The 22,824-nt window shown below is 50.2% G+C and overlaps 1 protein-coding gene across 6 annotated transcripts; it reads right to left on the bottom strand.

Moving 5' to 3' along the window:
* Positions 1–722: 722 nt before the first annotated feature.
* Positions 723–22,726, bottom strand: LOC131583766 (pre-mRNA 3'-end-processing factor FIP1-like). 6 transcript variants are annotated; one of them, XR_009278587.1, is made up of 17 exons: positions 22,259–22,726; positions 21,457–21,496; positions 18,498–18,582; positions 17,290–17,396; positions 16,527–16,585; positions 15,381–15,491; positions 12,865–12,995; positions 12,043–12,167; positions 10,974–11,079; positions 9,810–10,008; positions 8,890–8,916; positions 8,297–8,354; positions 7,762–7,817; positions 6,500–6,704; positions 4,879–5,037; positions 1,524–2,053; positions 723–1,406 (listed from the first exon to the last, which is right to left on the bottom strand). XR_009278587.1 is itself a non-coding variant. In XM_058848201.1 (17 exons), coding segments are annotated over exons 5-17 (1,371 nt in total). In that variant the 5' UTR covers positions 17,292–17,396; positions 18,498–18,582; positions 18,751–18,886; positions 21,081–21,202; positions 21,457–21,496; the 3' UTR covers positions 723–1,920. The 6 variants fall into 6 exon arrangements, 5 of the variants coding, with proteins under 5 accessions (XP_058704184.1, XP_058704181.1, XP_058704185.1 ...); XM_058848201.1 differs by lacking the exon at positions 22,259–22,726 and adding exons at positions 18,751–18,886; positions 21,081–21,202 and having other exon boundaries at positions 723–2,053; XM_058848198.1 differs by having other exon boundaries at positions 723–2,053.
* Between the last annotated feature and the right edge of the window lie 98 nt (positions 22,727–22,824).

The following is a 22,824-nucleotide window of genomic DNA, read 5'->3' as shown; positions in this document are numbered from 1 at the left end:
ACCTGGCTGCACCATTCCAGGGGCAGCATGGATCTGATCCGGGGGGCTGGGGGCACTGCCTGCCCCAGCAGGGCCAGAGGGGCTGTGCTGGGAGAAGCCAGCAGGGCCCAGCAGCAGCAAATGCAGGTTCTGAGGGCCTGGGCAGGGGTCTGGGCCCCTCTCCCCCCTGGCACTGCCCTGGCCAGGCCTGGGCTCTGGAGGGAAGGGGCACCGCTGTCAGGGGTGCTGCAGGAGCTCGGACCAAGCACTCCTGACCCCTCCTCACCACTCTGGCCTGGATTTCTCCTGGGAGCAGCAAGTTCATCCCACTCTCCTAAAAGCTTTTGGGCACTCCCAGCTGAAGCCCTGCCCTGAGCAGGAGCTGCCAGGAGGATTCCCTTGCTCCTTGCACACCCAGTGCCAGGAGCTGGGATTGCTGCAGCCTGCAGAGCTGCCCAGGGAGCGCTGAGTGATATTCCCAAATCTGGGCTCCCCTGTGCCTGCAGAGGCAGAACACCCTGCAGCCTGATCCCAGCTAATGCTGGCTCAGTGCACACACATTTCCCAGGAGCTCAAGCACATTAAAAATACTCCATGAAAACCAAAACCCAGCAGAAGTCCCAGTTCTCCCCTGGGCTCTGCAGTTACAAACCCATCACTGCACTGTCACAATGTTGAACCCGAACCCAAGGGCTCTCCTGGCACAGGTTGGACATTTCCCAGCATATTCAAGACTTCCAAGATTACAATACAAAAAAATACAGAACATTTCAGAACCATATTATTTTAGGACAAATATTTCAGACAGTTTTAAATAACAAGTCAAAGGAAAATGAGACATTTGTGGAGTCACATGAACAGAAGGGCAGATCCTAAGGACCAGACAGACCCAAACCCCTCAAAATTATTTCCCCTGTTCTTCCCACCCAGAAACATCTCTGTTGCCCTTTCCCCAACCAATACTAAGTCCAAAGAAACTTTGGAATTTGACTAAATTTATTTTGGAATCTAAGGGAAAGGAATGCATTGGACAGGAGTGTTGGTGATACCCAAATAGAAATGCCAACCCCACGAGGGCAAACTGCTAACTGGGACTTGGTGTTCTCTACTGCACTCTAGGTTATTCAGTCAACTCTTAGTAAAAAAAGGAAATAAAATAGTTAAGTCAAAAGGAATTAAAGAGAAATTCATGCTCTTGCTATGGATCTTCATTGATTCCCCACGTAGAGGTGCAACGAGACACAACTACCTTCGCAATGGATAAAAAAAGCCAGTTTTGGAGTCTCTGCACACGCTGTGTGAACGCCCTCAGCAGCTTCTGGAAGCTGTCACATCCAGGCAGGCCCCTGTGCCCACCTGGAGCAGATCCTGCAGCTCCTCCTGACACGCCCAGCTGGCCACGGAGAAATCAGAAGCTGTTTTTGTAGCTAGAAAGAAATTTATTCAGGGATGAGACTTTTCACTACTGGATGCCAGACTCTAAGCTGGCTGCCGGGATCTAAGCCACGCTGTTCTTTGGACAATAAATTTCAAGTTGCACTTACTGTCCTAGTTCTCAAAAAGGAATGATGATGACAAAAAGAACCAAGAACTACGACCTAATTGCGTTAGTTTCAGCTGAAGCCATCTTCCATCAGAAACCATAGGATCTGATACACCAAAGTTCTCCCTAGGGATGTGGATGAGTAGCTCAGTGCTTTGTAACTAGTACTGCTGTATTGTCTTGTATCAAAAACAAACAAAAAAAGGAAGTTTAAGGGCACGTGCAGCCTCAGCTCCGGAAGCGCTGCCGGCTGTGCCACGGCTCGCCCAGTCAGCCTCTTCCCTTGGAAAAAAGTAAAAAATAATAATAAAAAAAAATCACCCCCCAAGCAAAATATCACCAAAGCCATGCTGGTTCCACGGGAGTGAGTTCCTGCTGAGGGCTGATGGGGGCCTGCCTCACTCCTTGGTGTCCTGCTCCTCGCCCTCCTGGGCTCCGTCCTCGCTGGCCTCCTTCTCCTCCTTGCTCCGCTTGTTCTTTTTGTGCTTGTGGCGCCGGTGGCTCTCCCCCTCCTCGCTCTCGTGCTGCTTCCTGAGCGGGGACAGAGGGGACAAAGTGACATCAGACACAGCCCTGCCACAGCAGGGACCTGCTGATGGCCACTGGGGGCTACATCCCACCAACAGGAGCCTCCTCAGCAGCACTGAGGGCATGGCGGGGATTTCTGGGATGCATCAGCACTGCCACATTGTCACTGTCACACACTGCCACTGTCACACACTGTCACTGTCACAGTCACACTGTCACTGTCACACTGCCACTGTCACTGTCACAGGCACACTGTCACTGTCACACTGCCACTGTCACTGTCACAGGCACACTGCCACTGTCACTGTCACACTGTCACTGGCACACACTGCCACTGCCACTGTCACACACTGCCACTGTCACTGTCACATTGCCACTGTCACACATTGTCACAGCCTCACACTGCCACAGCCTCACACTGCCACTGTCACACTGTCACACACTGCCACTGCCACAGTCACACTGTCACCATCACAACACTGCCACTGCCACACTGCCACTGTCACAGTCACACTGTCACACACTGTCACACACTGCCACTGTCACTGTCACACTGCCACTGTCACACACTGCCACTGTCACAGTCACGCTGCCACTGTCACACTGCCACTGTTACAGTCACAATGCCACTGTCACACACTGCCACTGTCACACACTGTCACACACTGCCACTGTCACACACTGCCACTGTCACTCCTGGCAGTGTCCACAGGTGACACCTCGGTGTTCTTGCTCCCCCGAGTGAGCTCCAGCAATTCTGACACGGCGCCGAGGCTGGGAGGAGGAGGAGTCTGTGTTTGAAACTTTCACTCCTCTGAACATCCTGGGGAAATCCCTGGACTGAAGGCAGCAAAGGGATCAGTGGAGTGAGAGAAATGTGGGTTTCCTCATGAGAACAGATCCTGTTTCTGCTTCTGCCGACTCACACCTGACCTGGCTCTTCACTACCTTCGTGCTTTAGAACTCCTTTGTCTCCCCCAGTTTTCCAGATGTGGGTGGAGAACTGGGGATGTTTACCCAGGATTTCTGTGATGTGGGAGCAATCCCAGGCAGAAGAGGCCTGAGCAGGCTGTGCATGGCCTGAGCCTGTGCCCTGCCAGCTGCTCCATGCAGCCAAACAGCCCCAGGAGCAGCTCTGCCCCTCACCAGGAAAAGAGGGGAGCTCTGGTTTGGCCCCTCCTGGGAGGAGATTTTCTGCTGCTTCTCTCACAGGTTCAAACCAAGGGAGTTCTCAGGAGCTGACTGTGGTGTCAAGGTGGCAGAATTCAGAGTACAGGAACAAGCAGATAAATCTATCCCAGGATAAACTGTGACTGTGCAGGCTGTGCTCCATGAGCAGGGACAGCATCAGGTGTACAGACCAATTCTTAGCACAGCTGGAATTCCAGTTTAGCAGCAGACACAGAACTGGATGAACCTGGCTGAAAAGCTCCTGGCTTCAAGTAATTTTCTGACTGGTTTAATAAATGGTTTCACAGTCATTAAAAGCAAAAAAAAAAAAATAGAGAAAAATAAAAGGCTGCTGCTTCTCCACAAAACACCTTCAGCCACCTCGTGGCCGATGTGTCAGTGGTTTATGCTGGGACAATGTGACTGTCCTTTAATACTGAAACCAGCGTCAGTGATTTCCTGCAGACTGCTCAGTTTGCAGGAAGCTGGAAATGAAACCCTTTCATCTGCAGATGCCTCAAACCTCAGTGTGCCTCAAGCAGGGAACCCCAGAAAGGTTTGGGTTGGAGAGGACCACAGGCCAGGATTCCTGCAGTGAGGTATCTACTCCAAAGTTTCAATTCTGAGGAGAGGAAGCTGAGAAATAACCCTAAAGCAAATGATTTGTTTGTCTGATACCAGCTCAGCTTCCAGTTGCTCTGTATTCAGTTTTTATTATGGTCTTAGTCTTTCTTGCTATCACTTTGCTTCCAACCCTTCAGTAACCAGTCCTTCCTTGAAAACTTACTCATCTCCTTAAGGATAAAACAGCTTCTTTCCTCCAGTCACTACAAAGGAATTTTTCTGATGCCAGTTTCAAAATAAGGGTCATTACCTACAGAGCTGACAGGAATTTCACCTGAAAGAAGGGAGTTGAAGCATCAAGAAAAAAGAGCAAGTCATTAATGGGATGTGAAGTGACACAGGACCTGAGCACAGCACCTCCCTCAGCCAGGAGAGCAGAGCTGCTGCTCTGCTGGGGACTACTGGAGGATCATCTGTTGTAAATCCATTTGCTGCAGAAAAGTTGTGATTTCAGAACAGGCTGCTCTGCCCCAGAAGTTTCAGCTTTGTGCAGACCATCAGCTCACCATCAGACTGTGGACAAGAGCTCTGCTCCTCCTGCTCCAGAGGCAATTTCTGAGTGCAGGCAGAAGGAAGTTCTTCGCAGAAAGATTGACTGATTGGAATGGGCTGCCCAGGGAGGTGATGGAGTCACTGTCCCTGGCCATGTTTAAGGAAAGGCTGGATGTGGCACTCAGTGCCATGGTCTGGGTGACAAGGTGCTGTTGGGTCACAGGCTGGACTCAATCTCAGAGGTCTTTTCCGACTGAATGGACTCTGTGAGCTCTGCCCAGCACAGGAGCAGCAGGACCAAAAGCTGATGCTTCTGTCATGGCCTTGCACCTCCTCCGTGTGTGCTTTTGTTAAGATGGGAGCTCTGCTGGGAAGCTGAGCCCAGCTCAACCCCTCCTTCACCCACTGAGCTGGGACTCGACCCCGAGGTCTCCTTTCCCTGTCCCAGAGAGTCCCTCCCGCCCAAGGCTCTCGGGCAGAGGGATGAGCTGGGCTGACATTCCAGCCCGAGAACACAGAGTCCCTGCCCAGCCCTCACTGACCTGCGGGAGGATTTGTGTTTGCTGCCGTCGTCCTTGTCGCGGTGGCGGCGCTCGCGGTGCCGCTCCTCGCGCTCGCGGCTGCGGTCGCGGCTGCGCCGGTAATCGCGCTCGAAGTCGTAGCTGCGCTCACGGCTGTAGTAGCGGTACCGCTCGTCATCACTGCGGGGACAACACAGGGACATGTGGGCACAGGGACACGGCCCCCTGGGCCTGAGCCACTGGGCAGGGCTGCAGCTGTCACCAGATGTCACCAGCAGTGTCTGACAGAGCTGGGGTGCTGCTGAAACGCCTGCAACAGGAACACAGCGCACTCACGCTCCCCTCGCCGCTGGCTGGGTTTCCCTCAGCACAGACACCCCACACAACCTCTCATCCTTTTGTGTTTTCTTCCCCACAAGCTCAAAACCTCCAGCTGTGAGCACAGCTTTCTGTCTGTACCTCTCCACCTGTTCACCAGGAGTGGGCAGGGTGTACCCCCAACTGAGACACAACCCTCTACACCTCGGGTCAACTTCTGAAAGCCAAAATCCAAAGGGTTAACAAGTCCCTCTGTGAGAACAATACCCAGACTTGGGAGAAACAACGTCAGAGACATTGTTCTGACACTCCTGGAAACGAGCTGGACAAATAAATGTCCAGGATCAATCAGCTGGGAGTGCTCTCAAGGACTGCATGAACACTTGCCCTGCTTTGACCTGCACCAGGGAGCTCCAGAAATGCCAGCAATGTGCTCAGGAGTGCTGATCCCAGGCCTTGGCTCCAGCACGGACCAGAAAGTGGGGGAGTCTGAGCTCTTCCAATTTTAGCAAGTTTGTCTTCTGTTCTCTTCCCCTCCTCCCATCCACAGTGCCCAAAAGCTTATAAAGGAAAAAAAAAAAAAGTATTAGGAGCACACTGCCCTGTTTTCTCCCTCCCTGGGCTGGGGAAGCTCCCAGGCAGGAAGTACCCTGTGCCAGGAATGCACATTCTGATCATGTTTTGAATGATTATTGGCATTTCTGAGCCTGGAGCCTGCAAAACACCGACGCTGACTGAACACCAAAGGGATGGGTTTGGGAAGTCTCTGCAGCCCAGCCTCCACCTTAGATCAGCACAGGGAGGCTCCAAGCCTCCTGGCCTTTCCCCAAATGCTCCTGGCACTGCTGTCAGCTGAGGCCATAGCAGCTCCCACCAAGGTGGTCTCTCCAGTCCTGCTCCCATTTCCTGGCTGACTCCCAGGGAATGGCACTCCCAGCCCCCCAGCAGAGCGGAGCAGAGCAGGCTGCTTGTCCTTTGATCTGACAGTGACATTTAGAAGACAAGAAGCAGCAGCTCCTGCAGCCAGTGCTTCACACTGAGCTGTGAAACACTGAGTAAACACAGAGGGGCTATTTCATTGACTGGCCTCGTGGGAGAGCAAGAGGAACTGGTTCTGCTAGATTTAAACAAAAAACCCCAGACCCAGAGACAGGAAATCAGCCAGTGACACAGCTCCTGGTCTGTGCTGTACTTATTGATCCAAAGGAGCTCTTCCCCAGACATTCCAGAGAATTCAGCTGGTGTCCCCTGCAACCCAAGCCTTGGCCAGACACCCTGAGGTGCCCCAGGGCTGCCCAGGGAGCAGCAGGAGGGCAGCACTCACTTGTTGTATTCACTGGTGGTCGGGGTGCGGTCACGGTCTCGGTCTCGCTCCCTCTCCCGTTCGCGCTCGCGCTCCCGCTCCCTCTCCCGCCTGGAGCCCGAGTATTCCCAGTGGCTGCTGCTGGAGCTGCTCGTGCCCTTGTCCACCGTGGTCACCCAGGGCGTGTGGGACGTGGAGATGGGGGGGTAGCTGATGAAACCTGAATCTGCAGCCAGAGAGCAGAACTCTCCATCATCCAGAGCATGCCAGCATCCCCTCTGTCCCTCCCTTTCCAAAGGTCCCCTCTGGCAGCAGAGCTGGATCCAAGGAGACAATGACCCAGCTCCCTGCTGTCACTTCCAGCACTTTGCTAAGAACCTCCTTCTCCCTGAGAAAAGCACAAGAGCAGGAATTCACAGGCAGCACTGCACTGTCAAACCTGGGCTCTTGGTCACCTTTCCAAGGTTCCACCACCCACCAGCGACCTTCTGGTCTAGGGTGGCACTGGGGAGGGCCAGGGGCACCAGCTGCCAGTGAAGGATGTCACCTGGGGAGCCCAGAGCCACCAGCATTTCCCAGGCAGAGGTGGCCAGCTGGACCAGCGAGATCATATCCCAAAGCAGTGCCATGTCTGGCAGCACTGGAGGCTCCTCTCCTTGGGAAAGGCTGGCACTGCCACTCCTCCAACCCTGCCCTGCAGGGCTGTCTGTGCTTCCACTGCTCAGCACAGCCAGGAGGAGCCACTCCTGGTCACTGCAGGACTGGGAGAGAACTGGGGCTGCACCAGGGAAGGGAATCTGAAATCCTGGCACTGCCTCTCCCATTACAAAACCACCGGAGATGGTGCCTGTAGGCAAGGGAGAGGGTGAAGTGGGGGAGGAGGGATTCAAAAGCTCAGGGAGGAGATGCCAAGCTCAGTAGCTGTGGATGGTTGTGCTGATCCCTGAGGGTGGGGAAAAGGAAGAGTGTGAGGGTGAGCACATGTGTGTGCAAACAGGCATCAGAACACACTGCTGAGGCACTGGGGAAGCTTCTCTGTGCTGGGGATCTGCCCTGGAACAGCGACCTGAGCCTCAGTGCTCAGCCACCAAACTGCATCAGCACACCTGCACAGCACTCCGGGCAGCAAACCCAGCGTGTGCTCCTGACTGGGATGGTCTGGGACACAGCAAGACCCTGGAGCTGGAGCAGACACGATGTGTGTCAGCCTCAGGAGAGCCTGGGCTGCCAAGAACCAGAGAAGAGAGGGAGCAGCAGTTGGATGTGTCCTGCCCGGTGCTCACCTGCAGAGTTGTAGCCAAAGGGAGGTGGCTGCCTGTTGTTGTAGCTGGCTGGCTGCCTTTGGGAGAGAAAAGGGGGTGAGTTACTGACATCAGGGACCCCCACAGCTCTGGCTGTGCTGCAGCTTCACCATTTTTCCTGCAGGTCTGTGGAGCATTCCTATGGGAATCCCACTACCAGAAATGCTCATGGGTTTTGCCACAGCTTCCAAAGCTGCCATAGCCCCGCTGCTTGCCCTGGGAAAGCACCACTGCTCACAAACTGCCTGGAGCACCTTCAGAGAAAGCATTGCACTAACAAATCATGCCATCAGCTACTCTAGGCTTTATCTAGATCTTACTGGCTCCTTCCTGTGCCTTGAATATGACAGACCCAGGTGAATGCACAGAGGATTCGTGACAGACTCTGCTCTCAGCCCCCACCCCAACCCCAGACCAGACCATGCATCCCCAGCATTGTTTGTGGACCTGTTCTCCTCCCTTCCTCCCTCCAGGGGAGCTGCTCCCATGGTGGGATCTTACCCAGGTGTGGTCTTACCCATCCAAGGTTGGGATGAGGAGAGCTGGTGGTGGTGCCAGAGGTGGTGGGAACAACCCTAGACACACAAGGGTAAATCAGCATCAAGATCTTGCAGCTTTACAAGTGCTGTTCACAGTTAAAAACCATTAAAGCATCTTTTTACTCTAAACAAGGCCCTGTTTAAAACAGAATCATTTTCCTTCAGGGTAGGATCTCCTCCCCAAATTCACACCCTAAAGCTCTGTTAGTTTTGTAGGGATATGGGAAGAAGAACAAAGCAAAAACTACCTTCTATTTTGGCTTATAAATACTGAACATTAGATTCATCAAGGAGTAACAATTAACTCTTACAGCCCTATGGAGGAAAAGTGGTTCTTGGGATGAGACACGTTGCATTCTGATCAGAATATAACAATCATGTGATTCTGACCTACAGATTTATGTCAGAATAGGAGATAAACAGCTCAGGTTCAATGCTCAGCTGGAGCTTATTAATCTTAAATTAACTGTGCTCTAAACTGGTGCCATCCTATTTCATGTTACTTTGTCCAAATGCTCTGAACCTGTGTGATCAAAATTGCTGCTGTTATTAAGAACAAGGTAAAACCTACCTGGAATTGGACCTGGAGGTGGCAGGCCTATGGAAATAAGCAGGGAAAACAAGTGAGGACAACAGGGAAAGCATGGCCTCTCTGTACTTCACAGACTCTCTGTACCTCAAGCTAAACCTCAAAGCACAATTTTGAATAAATCTCACATACTGGAGCAAATAGAGCAGCAGAAAAATTTGTGCTATGAACTGGGAATTAACCTATAAATTATATAATTTTCCCCAATGATGATCTCTTTACCTTTATGATTTAAAGTGCTGCTGTTCTCTTACACTGGGGAACTCCTTTCCTGAGTGTGAACACACGAACAATTGATTTGGTCTTCAGAACAACTGAAGGAGGAGCTGGAGAGGAAGACCTGTTGCAGGTTCCACTCCAGTGTGTCCATCTCAATTTTGCCAAGCATTTTAATCTAAGGCAGTAGGAAAAGCCACCATGGAAAAGTTACTGGGGAAAAGAACCTGTGAGTGCTGCAGCAAATCCTCCTCAGGCAGGAGTCACTGCATGAGGTGCTCCTGGTGCCTTCTCCAGAGCTTGGCTGCTGCTCCAGGACCAGGAGAAGCCCAGAGTGTGGCCTCCTCAATTTTCTGGTGTATTTAAGCCAGAAGCAACAGTTCTCAGCTTCCTCCAGAGAAACAGGAAACTGCTTCTTGACATTTATCAATAAAACAAATGGATCAGTAGCACTGGAAGGCTCCCTCAGGGAAACAAAGCCCAGAGGGTTTTTTTCAAGGAGCAGCTGCCATTTTTAAGCATTCAGGGCAAATATTAAATAGGCTGATGGAGACTAAACAAAGCCTGGCTTTGGGTAAGGATCTGTTCCCTGAATGCTCACCCATCCTATGTCACTGAACCATTAAACCTTTGGTTTGCTCCAAGCCTGGGACGTGCCAGCTCAGTTCCATGGTGTGAACACGTACCTGGAGGATGCAGGGGAGGTGGAACAGAAGTCACTGGAGGAGGAGGGTGCAGGAAATGTGGAGGAGGAGGCCCAGCGAGCGGGGGAGGTGGAGGCCCTGCTGGTGGAGCGAACGGCTGCTGCTGAGGAGGCTGCTGGGGCTGCGAGGGCTGCTGGGGCTGCTGGGGGGGCTGGGGCTTGCTGCCGTGGTCTCCCAGGACCTTAGGGGGCACAGGAATGAGAAGAGAGAGTTTTAATCCCTTTGCTCCTGCAGCAGGGCCCTCACAGTGCTGGCAGCATCACCACAGCAGGACTGAGGCCATGCCTCAAGAGTGAGCAAAATGCAGAGGCACCACAGTGACCTGAAGTGCAGCTGGCAGTGCTTGAGAGGGGGAGGAACAACAAACAACCCTTCTCCAGCAAATTCTGTCTCTTAAATAAACTCTTCTTGACAAAATCTGGAAAACTGACTACTGAAAGAATAAATGGACCACACAGTCATGGAGAAAAACCCAAGGAATTTGGCCTAGGAAGGGAAAGGGCCCATGTTTAGGTTTTTCTGGAAAGTTAGCAGTGTTGGCAGGAGGGGGGTGGTTAAGAGAAGGGGGTTTGGCAGATGGTCCTCAGACCCTGCAGCTTCCTGCCTAGGAACCAACCAGAACATTATGGCCACACACTGGGCAGGCAAGCCCAGAACTGAGACCAGCTTTAAACCCAGGCTTTTGTTTCTGAGGTGTGGGCTGCATCAACTGATTTGAGACTAAATGTTACTTTAAAGGACAGAGAAACACCAGCCCCAGGTACAAACCCTTCACTGCAGATTTGAAGATTCCAACCCCACAGTGGAAGGGATTAATACACAACAGAGATTCCCAGCTATGCACTCTCAGGAATACTTTGGGAGAGCTGATGATGAAAGAACTCAGGCCTTACCATTCCAAAGGCAAGACTGGTCTTTAAATAACAAACCTGGCTCCTAGCAAGACCAAGTTTTTTAACCCAGAAATTACCTGAGCCTGCAGAAGGGAATGATCCAGGCACACACCTCAGCAGGGTCAATGCATTACCTGCTGCTCTGCAGGTATGAACTGGGACACAGGAGGTCAGGAACACACAGACATTTGCCCAGGGTTCACCAGAAGTGCAATAAAATGAGCAATTTGTCAAGGCAGCACAGAGGCTTTACCTGAATGGGGTTTTCCTCCGTGGCGTGTTTATCCCGACGTCTCCCTTCCACCCTGCGGATCGTGCCTGCCTGGCCCCCGATCACATCAATGGTCCCACCCAGCTTCCTGGTACAAAGCACAGGCATCTTTTTAGGCTCAGAAGCACCAGAAGGAACAATTTTCCCTGCTGTCAGCAGATTTCTTTCATGCTTTCTTTCCCACCAGGGAAACATCTCTCAAATTGGGATGAGAAGCCAAGGAGAAGCCCATTTGCATTCCTGAACAATTTCCCTCTGAGTAGGGGTGAGTTTGGGCTCTCTGAACACTCAGAAATGTGATCCAAAGAACCATCATGAACAGGTGTAAAAACAGGGATTACACACCGGGACAGAAATGCCCCTTAAAATGCTCAAATCCAACAGACTGAGCAGAGCTTTAATGCTCATCCTTGAAGCACAGAGTTGGTTCTCAGACACGGGGAAAAGTTGGGATGCAGGGCTGCTTTCTGCAAAGCAGGTGTGCAAAAGCTGTTTTATGAATGAAGAAACAGAAACAAGCCCAAAGCTCTGGCTTGTCTGGTGTGTTCTTCTGAAGCTTTTGATTAAACCCCATCGATCTCCTAAGGGCCAAATGGTTTCCCCAGCAGAGGCTGCCCCTCAGAATGACTCAGTTGTTTTACCACACATCCAGCAGCGTCGCACACAGGCTCAGGAACCAACAGCTCCTCTTATCCTCTGCCAAACTCGTAATCCACTTCCACTTGAGGAGGCAAAGATTAACATCGTGGGAGTAGGAATAAGCCAAGCAAGCACAAGCAATGTCAGCAGTGTGAGCCCTCAAAGCTGAGGTGTTTGCCTGGCTCCTTCCACTCCCAGAGATGTGTCCCATCAGCCGGGATCCAGGATTCCCTCCCTGCACCAAGGAGGGGGGAATGGGCAGGCAGGGGTTGCACTGCTGGAGGTGACACTGAATGAGTGACCACAGCAGCTTCCTGCCAAGCTTAAAAGCTTCTCTTTGAGGCTTGAGGAGACTCAAACATGGCCCAGATGGTTCCCAGGTGTCCCCCTGAGAAACACGCTCCTCTCTTACCTGTTGGGAGGAGGCCCAGCCTTCATTCGTCCTCCCACCAGAGCCAAGAAGTCTGTTTTGAACTCTGTTTTGATGATGTTGTTTTCCACTTCTTTTTCAGCATTTCCTGTTCTTCCCTGCTGAACCTATGGAAAGTCATAGATAACACACAGGTGTTGTGCCTTTCTTTCAAGTGAATGGAGCACTGGAGATCAACCCACAGCAAAAGAAAAGGAACAATCACAGCAACCTATTCTTCACTCAAGGCACAGCCATTTCTGTCAGCTAGTGGCCATTCCAGCCTCAGCCTGCTGTCCACTGTCTCCCATCAGAAGCCCTGTTATGAGTTTATTAAACTCATATCATTTTCCATGGAGTCACTAAGTCAAAACTGGAATGGGCAATACTTGCTGTACTGACAATTTGGCTGAAGTTCTGATGGCCACCATGGACTCCAGCAAGGTTGATGGCCAAAGCAGTCTGGCATGTTTCATGTTTCACAGCAGTGAGCAAAACAACCCTGGGGGCCCAGCTCCCCTCCCTGCACTTCTCTCATCCAGAGGGTTTTCCAAGCAGACACCCCTAAAGTCACCTGAAATTCACTCCAGTCTTGCTGCTGTAGTGGTTCAAACCTGCCAGGCTGATGGAACTGTTCCTTCCACACAGAAAAGATTTTCAACAGAGATTTAATCTTTAAAGAGTCATTTGTGTATTTCTCCTTGCTGAAAGCACACAGAACAGTTCAGAACTGAGGTATCTCCTGCTCTTACACCCTCATCTCTGTGACTACAAACACAATCCCAGTTTTCCTGGAGCTGAGAGCAGGAGCCACACATCACCCACCGTGATCTTGTTCTCAGTGCTGATGGGAGGAGCAGGGTCCAGCCCCAGCTGAAGCCGCCGCTGCTTTTCACAATAAGCTTTCCATGTTTCTTCATTGAATCCATAATTAAAGTAATCAGAAAGATCAGCACCTGGCAGAGGGAGCAGGAGTTAACACAGAGGTTCTGCACACTTGCATTCTCAAGCTGTCCTTTAACTGCTTACATAAAGGGTTACGGCGACAAAAGTTTTCCAGAGAGCCCAGCCTGTGCCTCTCCCTGTCAGAAAGCTGTGGGTGCCACAGAGGAGACAGTGGCTGCACCCTGGGGACATGGCCTGAGCAGCAGTGGGAGCCCAGGGACACACAGGACAGCAGTGGGACCCTGTGGGACACATGGGACAGCAGTGGGACCCTGTGGGACAGCAGTGGGACCCTGTGGGACACACGGGACAGCAGTGGGAGCCCAGGGACACACAGGACAGCAGTGGGACCCTGTGGGACATACAGGACAGCAGTGGCACCTGTGGGACACACAGGACAGCATCTCCATGGGCCATTGGGAGCTCCCTGCAATCATTTATTCACCAGTCTGATTTTTTTTCAGGCTGGTTTCTCCCAGTTGTCCACATGAGCTGAGTGCTGGGCACAGCACAGGAGTTCCAGCCCCCACCATAAAAATGAGGTGGAGCCACAGAACCTTTTTCCTGGAAGAATTAAACCTACACATTCCCCTCCTGACCATCACTGCCTTTGCTGTTTTGAGAGGAGATTCTGGGGCTTGATCATTTTGTGAAAGGCAGCTAAAGTGGAAGGTTTTTATTGATGCATCCCAGACTACACAAGTAATTACAGTTCAGTCATAACCCTAATTATCCATCCCAGGGTGTTATCTCCCACTGCCAGTCTCCTGTGCAATGTGCTAATTCAGCACGAGCATTTCTGAATAACAGAGGTGACCACAAACTGCTTGCCAAAAAACCAGAGATGCAGAGGGGCAATCCCAGCTGCAGGAATTCCAGGAGCACCCCTCCCACCTCCCAGCACTACAAAGCACCTCCTGCCTCGCTGAGGTGTCCCTCAAACATCCCCCACACAAAGATATTTCTACACAGACCAACTCAAAAACAAAGAGCTGCTACAAGAACAAAGCAAAACTCTGCCCAAGCTGAGCTTGGTTTAACTGTGAGGTTTAAGCAGTGAGGTTTATCTCCTGGGCTGGCCACTCTTCCTGCTGTACCACTCAAACATGCAAACTGCATCCACACCGACTCAGCAACACAACATTTACTTGTCGATTTTATCAGCCTCTATTTCAGACCTCTATCAGTTCCTCCACACAGGATTTCTCCTTCCTCTCCCTCACTCAAAGACATACCAAGCTGCTGAACAATTAACTGTAAAGGATATAAACTTGAAAGGCTGTTGAGTAATGAGCTACTTGTTATCTAAAATAAACTTACAGACCACACAGCTTGGTAGAAATCTTCCCTCTACTGCATTCCAGCAGTTTTAGGGCCAGCTGACTCTATTTTGGTCCAGGGATGTCAGCATGGCCACAATCATGTCCATGCTTTATCTTTGAACTTCACTGCATTCTTTCTAACTCATTTTCTTCCCATTCCCCTCTGTCTCACTTGGCACTCAAGGAGAAATCCCTGCAGAAGAAAAGCTTCTGTTCCATTCTGTCTGCACTATCTGCAGGGTGCTTCGGTGCTGGTTGGATACCTGGACGTGCCCATGGAGCTTTCAGCACTGGAGTGCCTTTCCTGTGGGTAAGAGATACCCAGACCACACCAGAGGCAACCTCAGGAAAGCTCTACTTACTCAGCACAGCAATATTGCTGAAAGATAAATAAAATACAGGGGCTGGCAGGGAGAATAATGATGGCTGAGAAAAGGCAAGTGGACTTTTGATTTCAGTTGACATTTCATCAGAGCACATTTTATGAGTAGCACAGCAAAAATCTGGATGTCTAGTTCCTTCAATTACTTTTGTATCAGAAGAAGAACAAGAGCTGATTTGCAGCATCCTACAGCTGTAAGAGGAGAAATCTCCCTCAAACAACCAAGTGTGGGCAGCCCCAGGACCCAAATGAGGAGGGACCACAGGGACAACCCTGGGCTTGGCCTGGGGACACAGAACAAGCTCCGGCACAGGAAGAGGAAAACAAATATCAACACCCAAATCCTGACCCCACTCAGCTGCCTTTAAGGCCAAACATTATTGGATTGGCATCAGTGCAATGTTCTCGGGAAGCAGAGGATTAATAAAATAGACCATTTAAAAAAACCCAGCTGTTCCCTTTAGGGAAGTTCAATTACTAGAATAAATGCAACCCAATTTTACGTAGCAATGGCTTGTTCAATCAGTAAATGCCATTGATTGTCTAGCCAGGCAGCAGAGGCTGAGCAACACACAATGTTCCAGCTTCCCTGTTCCCTGGCAACAATAAATGGACAGAAATTACATGTGAAAATACAGAGACACAACTAGAACTGCAGAAAATATTTACCACAAGGAACTGTGAGGCCTCACCTGGCTTCCTCCACGGTTTGTCTTCAAATGAATCCAAATCCACTTCTATCACAGGCAATCCATTAATATTCCCTGCGGCATCCAAGTCAATACCTTTGGGCTGCAACTTGGCTTTGGGGAGAGAGGGACTGTTACAACTTTTAATGCAAAGCCTTTAATCCACTCATTTGCTCAGCAAATTATTCCAGCAAAAACAAAGCAGGGCAGTGAATTAATCATCGGCTTTACAGCACGCAGGTAACCACAATCAGCTTTTTAATAAAAAGGACTCCAGTCACTCCATAAACAAACAGGGTGTGCAGCACCTGCAGCTGAACAGCAGAAAAGCAAATTCAACCCAGATTGGTACTACAGACAGAGTAAATCATTAGGACATACATGAAATTTACCCCAAATGAAAATAAAATTAAATTAGTTTTCTCCCCAGGCAAAGTATTTCTTTTCCCCTCCCAAGACAGACACATTTTCTCCTAACAAGAGACTTTTTCAGGATCAGTCTTTAGTGGACTAACAGGAATCTGCAAAAACCTGTCAGGTACAGAGCCTAAAAGGGGAATTTATTCTTATTTTCTCAATCAGAAGATAATTCATTTGGATAAAGCAATTAGTGGAAGGGAGTAGATGAAGCCCGTGAAAGGACAGTCTCACATATGTGGAAGGAGAGAATCCAAGACTCAATTTACAGTAGAAATTAAACTGAATGCTGGGGAAAATTTCAGTAGCCAAGTAAGCACAGCTGATACTCAAGGCCAGAGTTTGTTTCTTTTAGTACCCTTCACTGCAAGTAACTCAGGTCACTGAGTTCCAGTCCTTCTCCAGGGCTGCAATGCTCAGCCCCAGTGCAACAATATATTTTAGAAATATTCTGGGGTTTTACTATAAAAGTATCAATCAATACTTTTTTTTCCCCCTAGATTAAATAGAATTATAATCACCTTGTTCAGTGATGGGCAATTAAATCACTCCATTGCATCCTGCCCCCTCAGACTGTGCTGGGAGCACTGATTTTTAGGAAATGCACTTCCTATTCCTGGTTTACATTAATTCTATATCCTTTTAAGCAGAGCAAAATTTGCAGCTGCTGCAGCTATCAGTGCCAGGTAGGTGAAATACTGCAAAGGTGAAGGATAAAAATAACAGCAATACCTGAAGCTGATGCTCCATAGCCTCTACCCGTTTTTAAGTTTAGATTCATAGGAGTTCCCCTATTGGAAAAGAATCACTACGTTGGCATTTGAACAAATTACTTGGCTAAAGATTCTCATGCAAAATATATTCAAGCCCTGACACCCTTCAGGAGATGCTTTAGTTCACCTGGGTTTGCTATTCAGAGTCATCCATCAGAGTGAAACCACCTCTACAACAAGAGAAGGAAATTATCCATAAAGTGGAAAAATTAGAATAGGCAGCAAAGCACAGGTAAGTCGTTTGTGTAAGAGGAAGGCTGCTAGCAGCAAGCAGAAGTGCTGTCTTATTAATTTTATTCAATGCACATTAGGCAGAGTTGTAAAAAATATAATTTCCTGCTTCTCAAATCCAGCCTCGCCTTTTCTGAGCCACAGAAAATCAGACAGCTGGAAATCAGTAAATTCACAGCTACTGCAAATTCCCAGCAATACAGACTTTGGTTCTGGAAGTTTTCACAGATGAGTTAAACAGAACTTCCCACCTTTGATTCTGCCCCAGGGAACCCAGGAATTAGAAAGCTAATTTTCCAGCAGCAGCCCCACAGATTATCATTCCCATTTTACAGATGGATTCCCCAGCAAGCAATTGCAGGGCAGAGCTGCCCATCAGCTCCTGAGCCCATTGTGATGTCCTGGCCACAGCTCCCAGGAGCCAGAGCAGCTCCCAGCTCGTCCCCTTTCCATCCCAACACGCTGGGATCCCCCACAGCAGCAGTACCCACATGTAGGATGGCGCTCCCGTCTTGATGTTGCCAATTGTGACCTTCACGTCATCATCATCGCTGTCGCTGTCACTGTCATCCTCATCATCCTCACCACTGGGAAGGGCCTGCAGCAGCACAGTCACACAGGAGCTCGTCAATACACACAACTGAGAATTCTCCAGCACAGCTTCTTGAACAGCCTTCAACAACAACGGGCAGCTGCCCACAGAGAAACTCCTGCATCCTTTGAAGATTTGGCCCTACGTGAAACTTGGGGTAATATTTGTGAACATAGGGAAGGTTTAACTCAGTTCTAAGAATTTCATCATGTCCCTCTGCCCCACTCTTTTTGAGAGCTGGGGCTTTTCTGACACACCTCCTTCACAACGGCCATGGTCAAAGTACACAACCACAAATGAAAACCACCAAAATACGTTCAGTAGGCTTCACCTAAGAACCCCGAGGCAAATATTCTCTCACCACAACTTCTGTGGTAGGGAGCTGCTGAGGAGTTTGGTTTGGCTGATTTAGCACAATCACTTCACTTTACAGATTTGACTCCAGTGCAACCCCAGTGCTGGGCACAAAAATAAAGAACAGAAAAAGAAATCTTCCAGATATCCAGCAAGTCCAGGTCTGTGGGAGGCATGACCTGGATTATCACCTCACCCTACATGAGGAAGGTGTCTCTCACCCTCCCTCCTTTTCCACAGCACGTGGGTCTGACAGAACTCTGCATGAACCTTCTTGATGTGGCAGAAAACAAACCCATCAAAGAGTCCGGGAGAGGAGGATGAGGAGAACCAACTTCCTCCTCCTCCTTCAGCACCGAGCCACTTAGATTGCATTCCAAGAGGTCTGAGCCTGTAACAAAACTGATTCCCAGCACTTTGGGCTTTCTATCCCACTGTTACCCATATTTTATACAGGTCCTTCAGAAGTCACACTGAATACTGAGCTGGAACACATCGTGCTCTGCTTTTCCTACCAGACTGCAGCATCAGAGACCCTGATCTGCCTCCTGAGAGGGTCTGAGCAGAGCCTGCACCAGGCTCAAGGCAGGATGGCAAGGCAAGGCTGTGGCTGGAGCTGCTTTGGGAATGGCTGGCAGTGCATCCCAACACTGCAAATACAAAGTGTTAGGCAGTACCAGGATCTTTCCACTCCTTGTTTGTCCCCAGAAGCACAGAAATCCCCACGTGCACCGTGGGCAGTGGGACACGTACGTGCTGGGATATCTCTCTGTCCTCGTTGTTGACGGGCCGGCTCTCCTGGGGAGCATCCTGCAGAGGGTGAGCAGATTCTGTGTGTCTGGTGAAGGGGACAGAGAAAACAAAGTGACCATGACACAGAAGAGGAAGTGGACAAGCCCAGCCTAGAGGGTCACCTACAACCAGTTCTAAAGCCTTTGCCCAGGTAACTTTCACACAATACTTTATCCTTCTTGTGTGTTTGTTCTGCTGGAATTTGCTCAACTACCTGACAAAAAAAATCCATCCTCCTGGCTTGGCTTTGCTTTTGCTGGGAAGAATCAGTTTCACACATCCAGAGAGCACCTGACAGTACTCAACAGCTCAGTGGCAGCTGGCTCAGCTCGGATTTGGCACAATCACAACTGATAAGAATAAGACCATAATCAGCAACATTTCACCTCCTTCTTAAGGATGCTAATAATTACACATGCATTTAGTCAGCAGCAAAGGCATCTGTCCCACAGAAATTAAGGAAAAAGTGACTTTAGTTTTTCTACAAATAGTTTACAGTAAGTAGTTAAAATTCCAAAAGGAAAAGTCAGAAAATTATGCACCCATTCTTCTCACTCATTACAAATTATTCCTGATGAAACAATGCTCAGGTTTGGATTTACCTCCAGCTTAAGAGCTTGTACAAATATCAACATTGTTTATTGCACTGGCCAAGCAAGAAAGTGGAATTGATGTACAAGTGTTAGAAAAGAGTGTGCCAAGTGTTACAGAACTGAAATACAGAGAGCTCATTTGTCTCTAATATCACAGGTAAAACTTAGTAGAACTTCAAATAATTCTGAGTTTTTTCAAGAGATACAGTCAGAACAGCCCAGGCCAAGGAAACCCCATTCTCCACCAGTGCTTTGTGGAGATGTTGCTACTAATTTAAAACCCCACGCTGGACAACAAACATCCACAGGACTGTGTTAAAAAAGGAACAGGCAACATCTCACAGAATCCAAACACTGGTCACATCAAAGCCACCTCAGAGTGACACAAGTCACCACGCAAGAAAGGCAAAATAACACAATTCAACAGTTACTGGGTGTAAAACAAAGAACAAACAATCTGAGCCTAACTGAAGCCCCGTTTTGGGAAAGTCCCCTGTAAAAAGAAATTCATCAGGCCAAGATCAAAAAGAGGGCTGAAGGTTGGGCAGCTGACCAAGCACAGCTCCCATGGGTGCCAAGTTCCTGATGTGACACCTGCACACACTTTCAGGTATACAAGGCAGACAAGATGTCAGAGGGAAAATCAGCCTCCAGGGATTTCCACGCTGCAGACACAGGCTGTGACATGAGGACCAAAGCATGGATCACCAGAGAAAATCTCTCTGATGGATCTAAAAACTTTTTGCCCAGTCCAAGCAACTCAGCATTGACCTCTATCCCTGAATCTCCTCAAACCTCTGAGATGACTGCATTCAGGAAGAGTGACAAGTGTTACCTTCAGCTTCAAGTCACATGAAGCATCTGTGGGTGTGCATTAAAATGTATGAACTGGAGTTCAGAGAGACACTTGGGAACCAGGAGCCTTTCCCTAACCTCTCTGCTTCCCAGGAATGAACCATCTGACAGGTCCCCAGCATCATCTGGGCACAGACAAACATGGCAGAGATTTCACTTCTCCAGAATGCCAACATAATCCTGGGCACTGCTGACAGCACAGCTTCCTGCTGGCATCTAACACATCCCTTAGGCTCAGGAATGTCAATGATGCTGCATCCCAAACTCTGCAGATTTCTGCGTCCTGGCTGGGGACAAACACTCCAGACAAGCCAGCAGTGCATCCCTGGAGCTGCAGCTGCTGACAGCAGAGCAAACAAAGAGTCATTTTTCTTAAAACACCCCACAGCTCTTCATTTAGGCAGATTGTCATTGTGCAACAAAGAAATATGGGGGAAAAAATTTAAAAAAGGAGAAATAAAGGAGAGCCAGCATGGCCACTAATATTCTTCCTTCCTGCATTTTGCAGTTATTGGAGACAGTTGCTGGAAATTTAGATTTTTAGTCCTGCTTGTAAAGTAAAATTACATTAAGATGAAAGTGACAAGGAACAGCAGATTTATGTAAAGCAGCTGTAAATTTCTGTCTAAAAGTTGTTCCTCCTCACAAAGCTCATTTGATGTTTTTAGGTAACAATTTACCATGTTTTTTACCACTTGTTTATCTGAACAAGTTTTCATGTTCCTTAAGCACAGAAGTAGGACAGTATCTGTAACAGCCTCAACATTCCAAACACTGCACCTACAATAACAATAACACTAAACTGAACTTTGGAAGGGGCTGAACACACACAAGCCCGGTGAAAACCAAGCCTTCTGAAAAACGTTACATTTAAAATGGCAAACAGGTAATCCTGTGCTGAGACCAAGCTCTGCTGGTGCAAAACACACAGCTACAAACAGAGAGCAAATATAAGCCAGGACAAACAATCCCTTCCACAGAAAGCCAAATTGATCATTGGTTTTATCTCCAAGTTTTACCCACACCACTTGAGAGATCTCACAGAATGTGCTGGTTTGAGCATCTCAAGATTTTAACCCAAGCTCAAGGTTTTTACCTTTCCCAGACTAAAGCACAGGCCAGTTTTACCAATGCCAGGCCAGCACAAAGCCAATCCTCAGGGCATCTTTTTTTCCCGGGGAATTAAACTGGAAAATAGATCTGGTTTGAAACTAATTGCTGAGAGAAAAAAAAAAAAAAAGGCTCAAAGTTAGTTCTAAATCAAACCAGTCCACTCATCCAGCTCAGCTTCCACATCCATACATGCCTGCCACCCCAGCAGGGCGGCTGGGGATGATCCCATGGGATGGGAAAAGGACAGGCTGCTGTTCCTGAAAGCAGCACTGCTGTAAAGCACTCACGATGCTCTGGTCAACAAGGCTCAATCTTTACACCACGCATTGTTATAATGAATAAACAGCCTCAGGACTCACCCAGAAATTGGTCCATCTTCTTGCTTACCAGTGGTGTCATCTGCAAAAACAACAGTAAGAACAAAGGAATTATTCAAGTGAAAGGAAAGAAGCTAAATTGAAGCACAAAAGGCATCACAGGTACAGAAATACCCAGTGGTGCCAAGGCACTATAACCCCAACACTCTCTTTTCAACAAAGTTCAACTCGAAACGGAACAACTAAAAATAAACCCAACCCAACAAACACCACCCATCCGCAGAGGTGATGCCTAACACCAAACCAAAGTCAAATCCTAAGTCTCAGAGAACAGAGACAACTATCAGATAGAAACTGAAGTCACCTATGAAGGTCTCTAGACAGAATTTTAACGTGCCAGGGAAGAACATAAAAGCATTCATATGGAAAGCCTATGGGGAGGACAAAGACGTTTCCATAAAGTCCTGTGGTTTACGCCGACCACATCCCAGCCCCGCTAGCCCAGGGGTTCACAAGGTTTGGGTGATGAGCGAACTGAAACTCTTAACAAAGCATGGCGTTAACCTCCCTGCATCAGTGTTATTGATGAAAGGACAATAACACACCGCCACCCGCCCAGAAAGAGCCGCTCAGGCGCTGCTGAGGGGAGGCCGGGGGAGACGCGGGTCCCTCTCTGGGGCCGGGGGGCAGAGGCCGGTCCCTCTGAAGGGGCCCAGGGAGAGATGCCGGTCCCTCCCTCCCGCGGGGCCGCCCCCGGTCCCGCACGGCCCCGCAGCCGGGGGCGGCCCTGAGGCGGGGCCGGGCCCGCTGCCGGCCGGGGCCCCGCGCTGTCCCCGGTACCTACCCCCGTACAGCCAGTGCTCCTCGTCCTCCTCCGCCTCCAGCGGCGCCGCGCCCGACACGGCGCCGGCGGCCGGCGGCTCCAGCTCGGTGGCCATGGCGGCCGCGGGGCTGCGGGGAGCGGCGGCGGGAGGAGGAGGAGGAGGAGCGGCGGCCCCGCTCGGCTCCCGCCGGGCCCGGGCGCGGCGCTCGGGCGGGGGTTCGGCGGCCGCGCTACGGCGCCGCCATTGCTCCTTCTATGGCGGGAGGGGGGGGCGAGACCCCCGGCGTGGGCGCGCAGGGCCCCAGAGCCGCCCGCCCCGCGCTGCCGGGCCCTAGAGCCGCCCGCCGTGTCCCGCCGGGCCCTAACGCCGCCCGAGCGCCCCGCAGGGCCCTAGTGCCGCCGGCTGCACAGAGCCCCGGAGCCGCGCTCACGGCCCCGCCGGGCCCTAACGCCGCCCTCAGAGCCCCGCAGGGCCCCGCTGCCGCTCGCCCGCCAAACCCGCCCCGCCAGCCCCGCGCGCATGCGCGGTGAGCGGGGAGCCGGGGCTGCCCGCGGTAGCGCCGCGCCGAGCTCTCCCACAAAGCGGA

The sequence above is a fragment of the Poecile atricapillus genome, chromosome 12 (assembly GCF_030490865.1).
Source record: "Poecile atricapillus isolate bPoeAtr1 chromosome 12, bPoeAtr1.hap1, whole genome shotgun sequence".
Classification (NCBI taxonomy): domain Eukaryota; kingdom Metazoa; phylum Chordata; class Aves; order Passeriformes; family Paridae; genus Poecile; species Poecile atricapillus.
The sequence above is the reverse complement of the archived record's forward strand: the minus strand, read 5'-3'. Positions and strand labels throughout refer to the sequence as shown.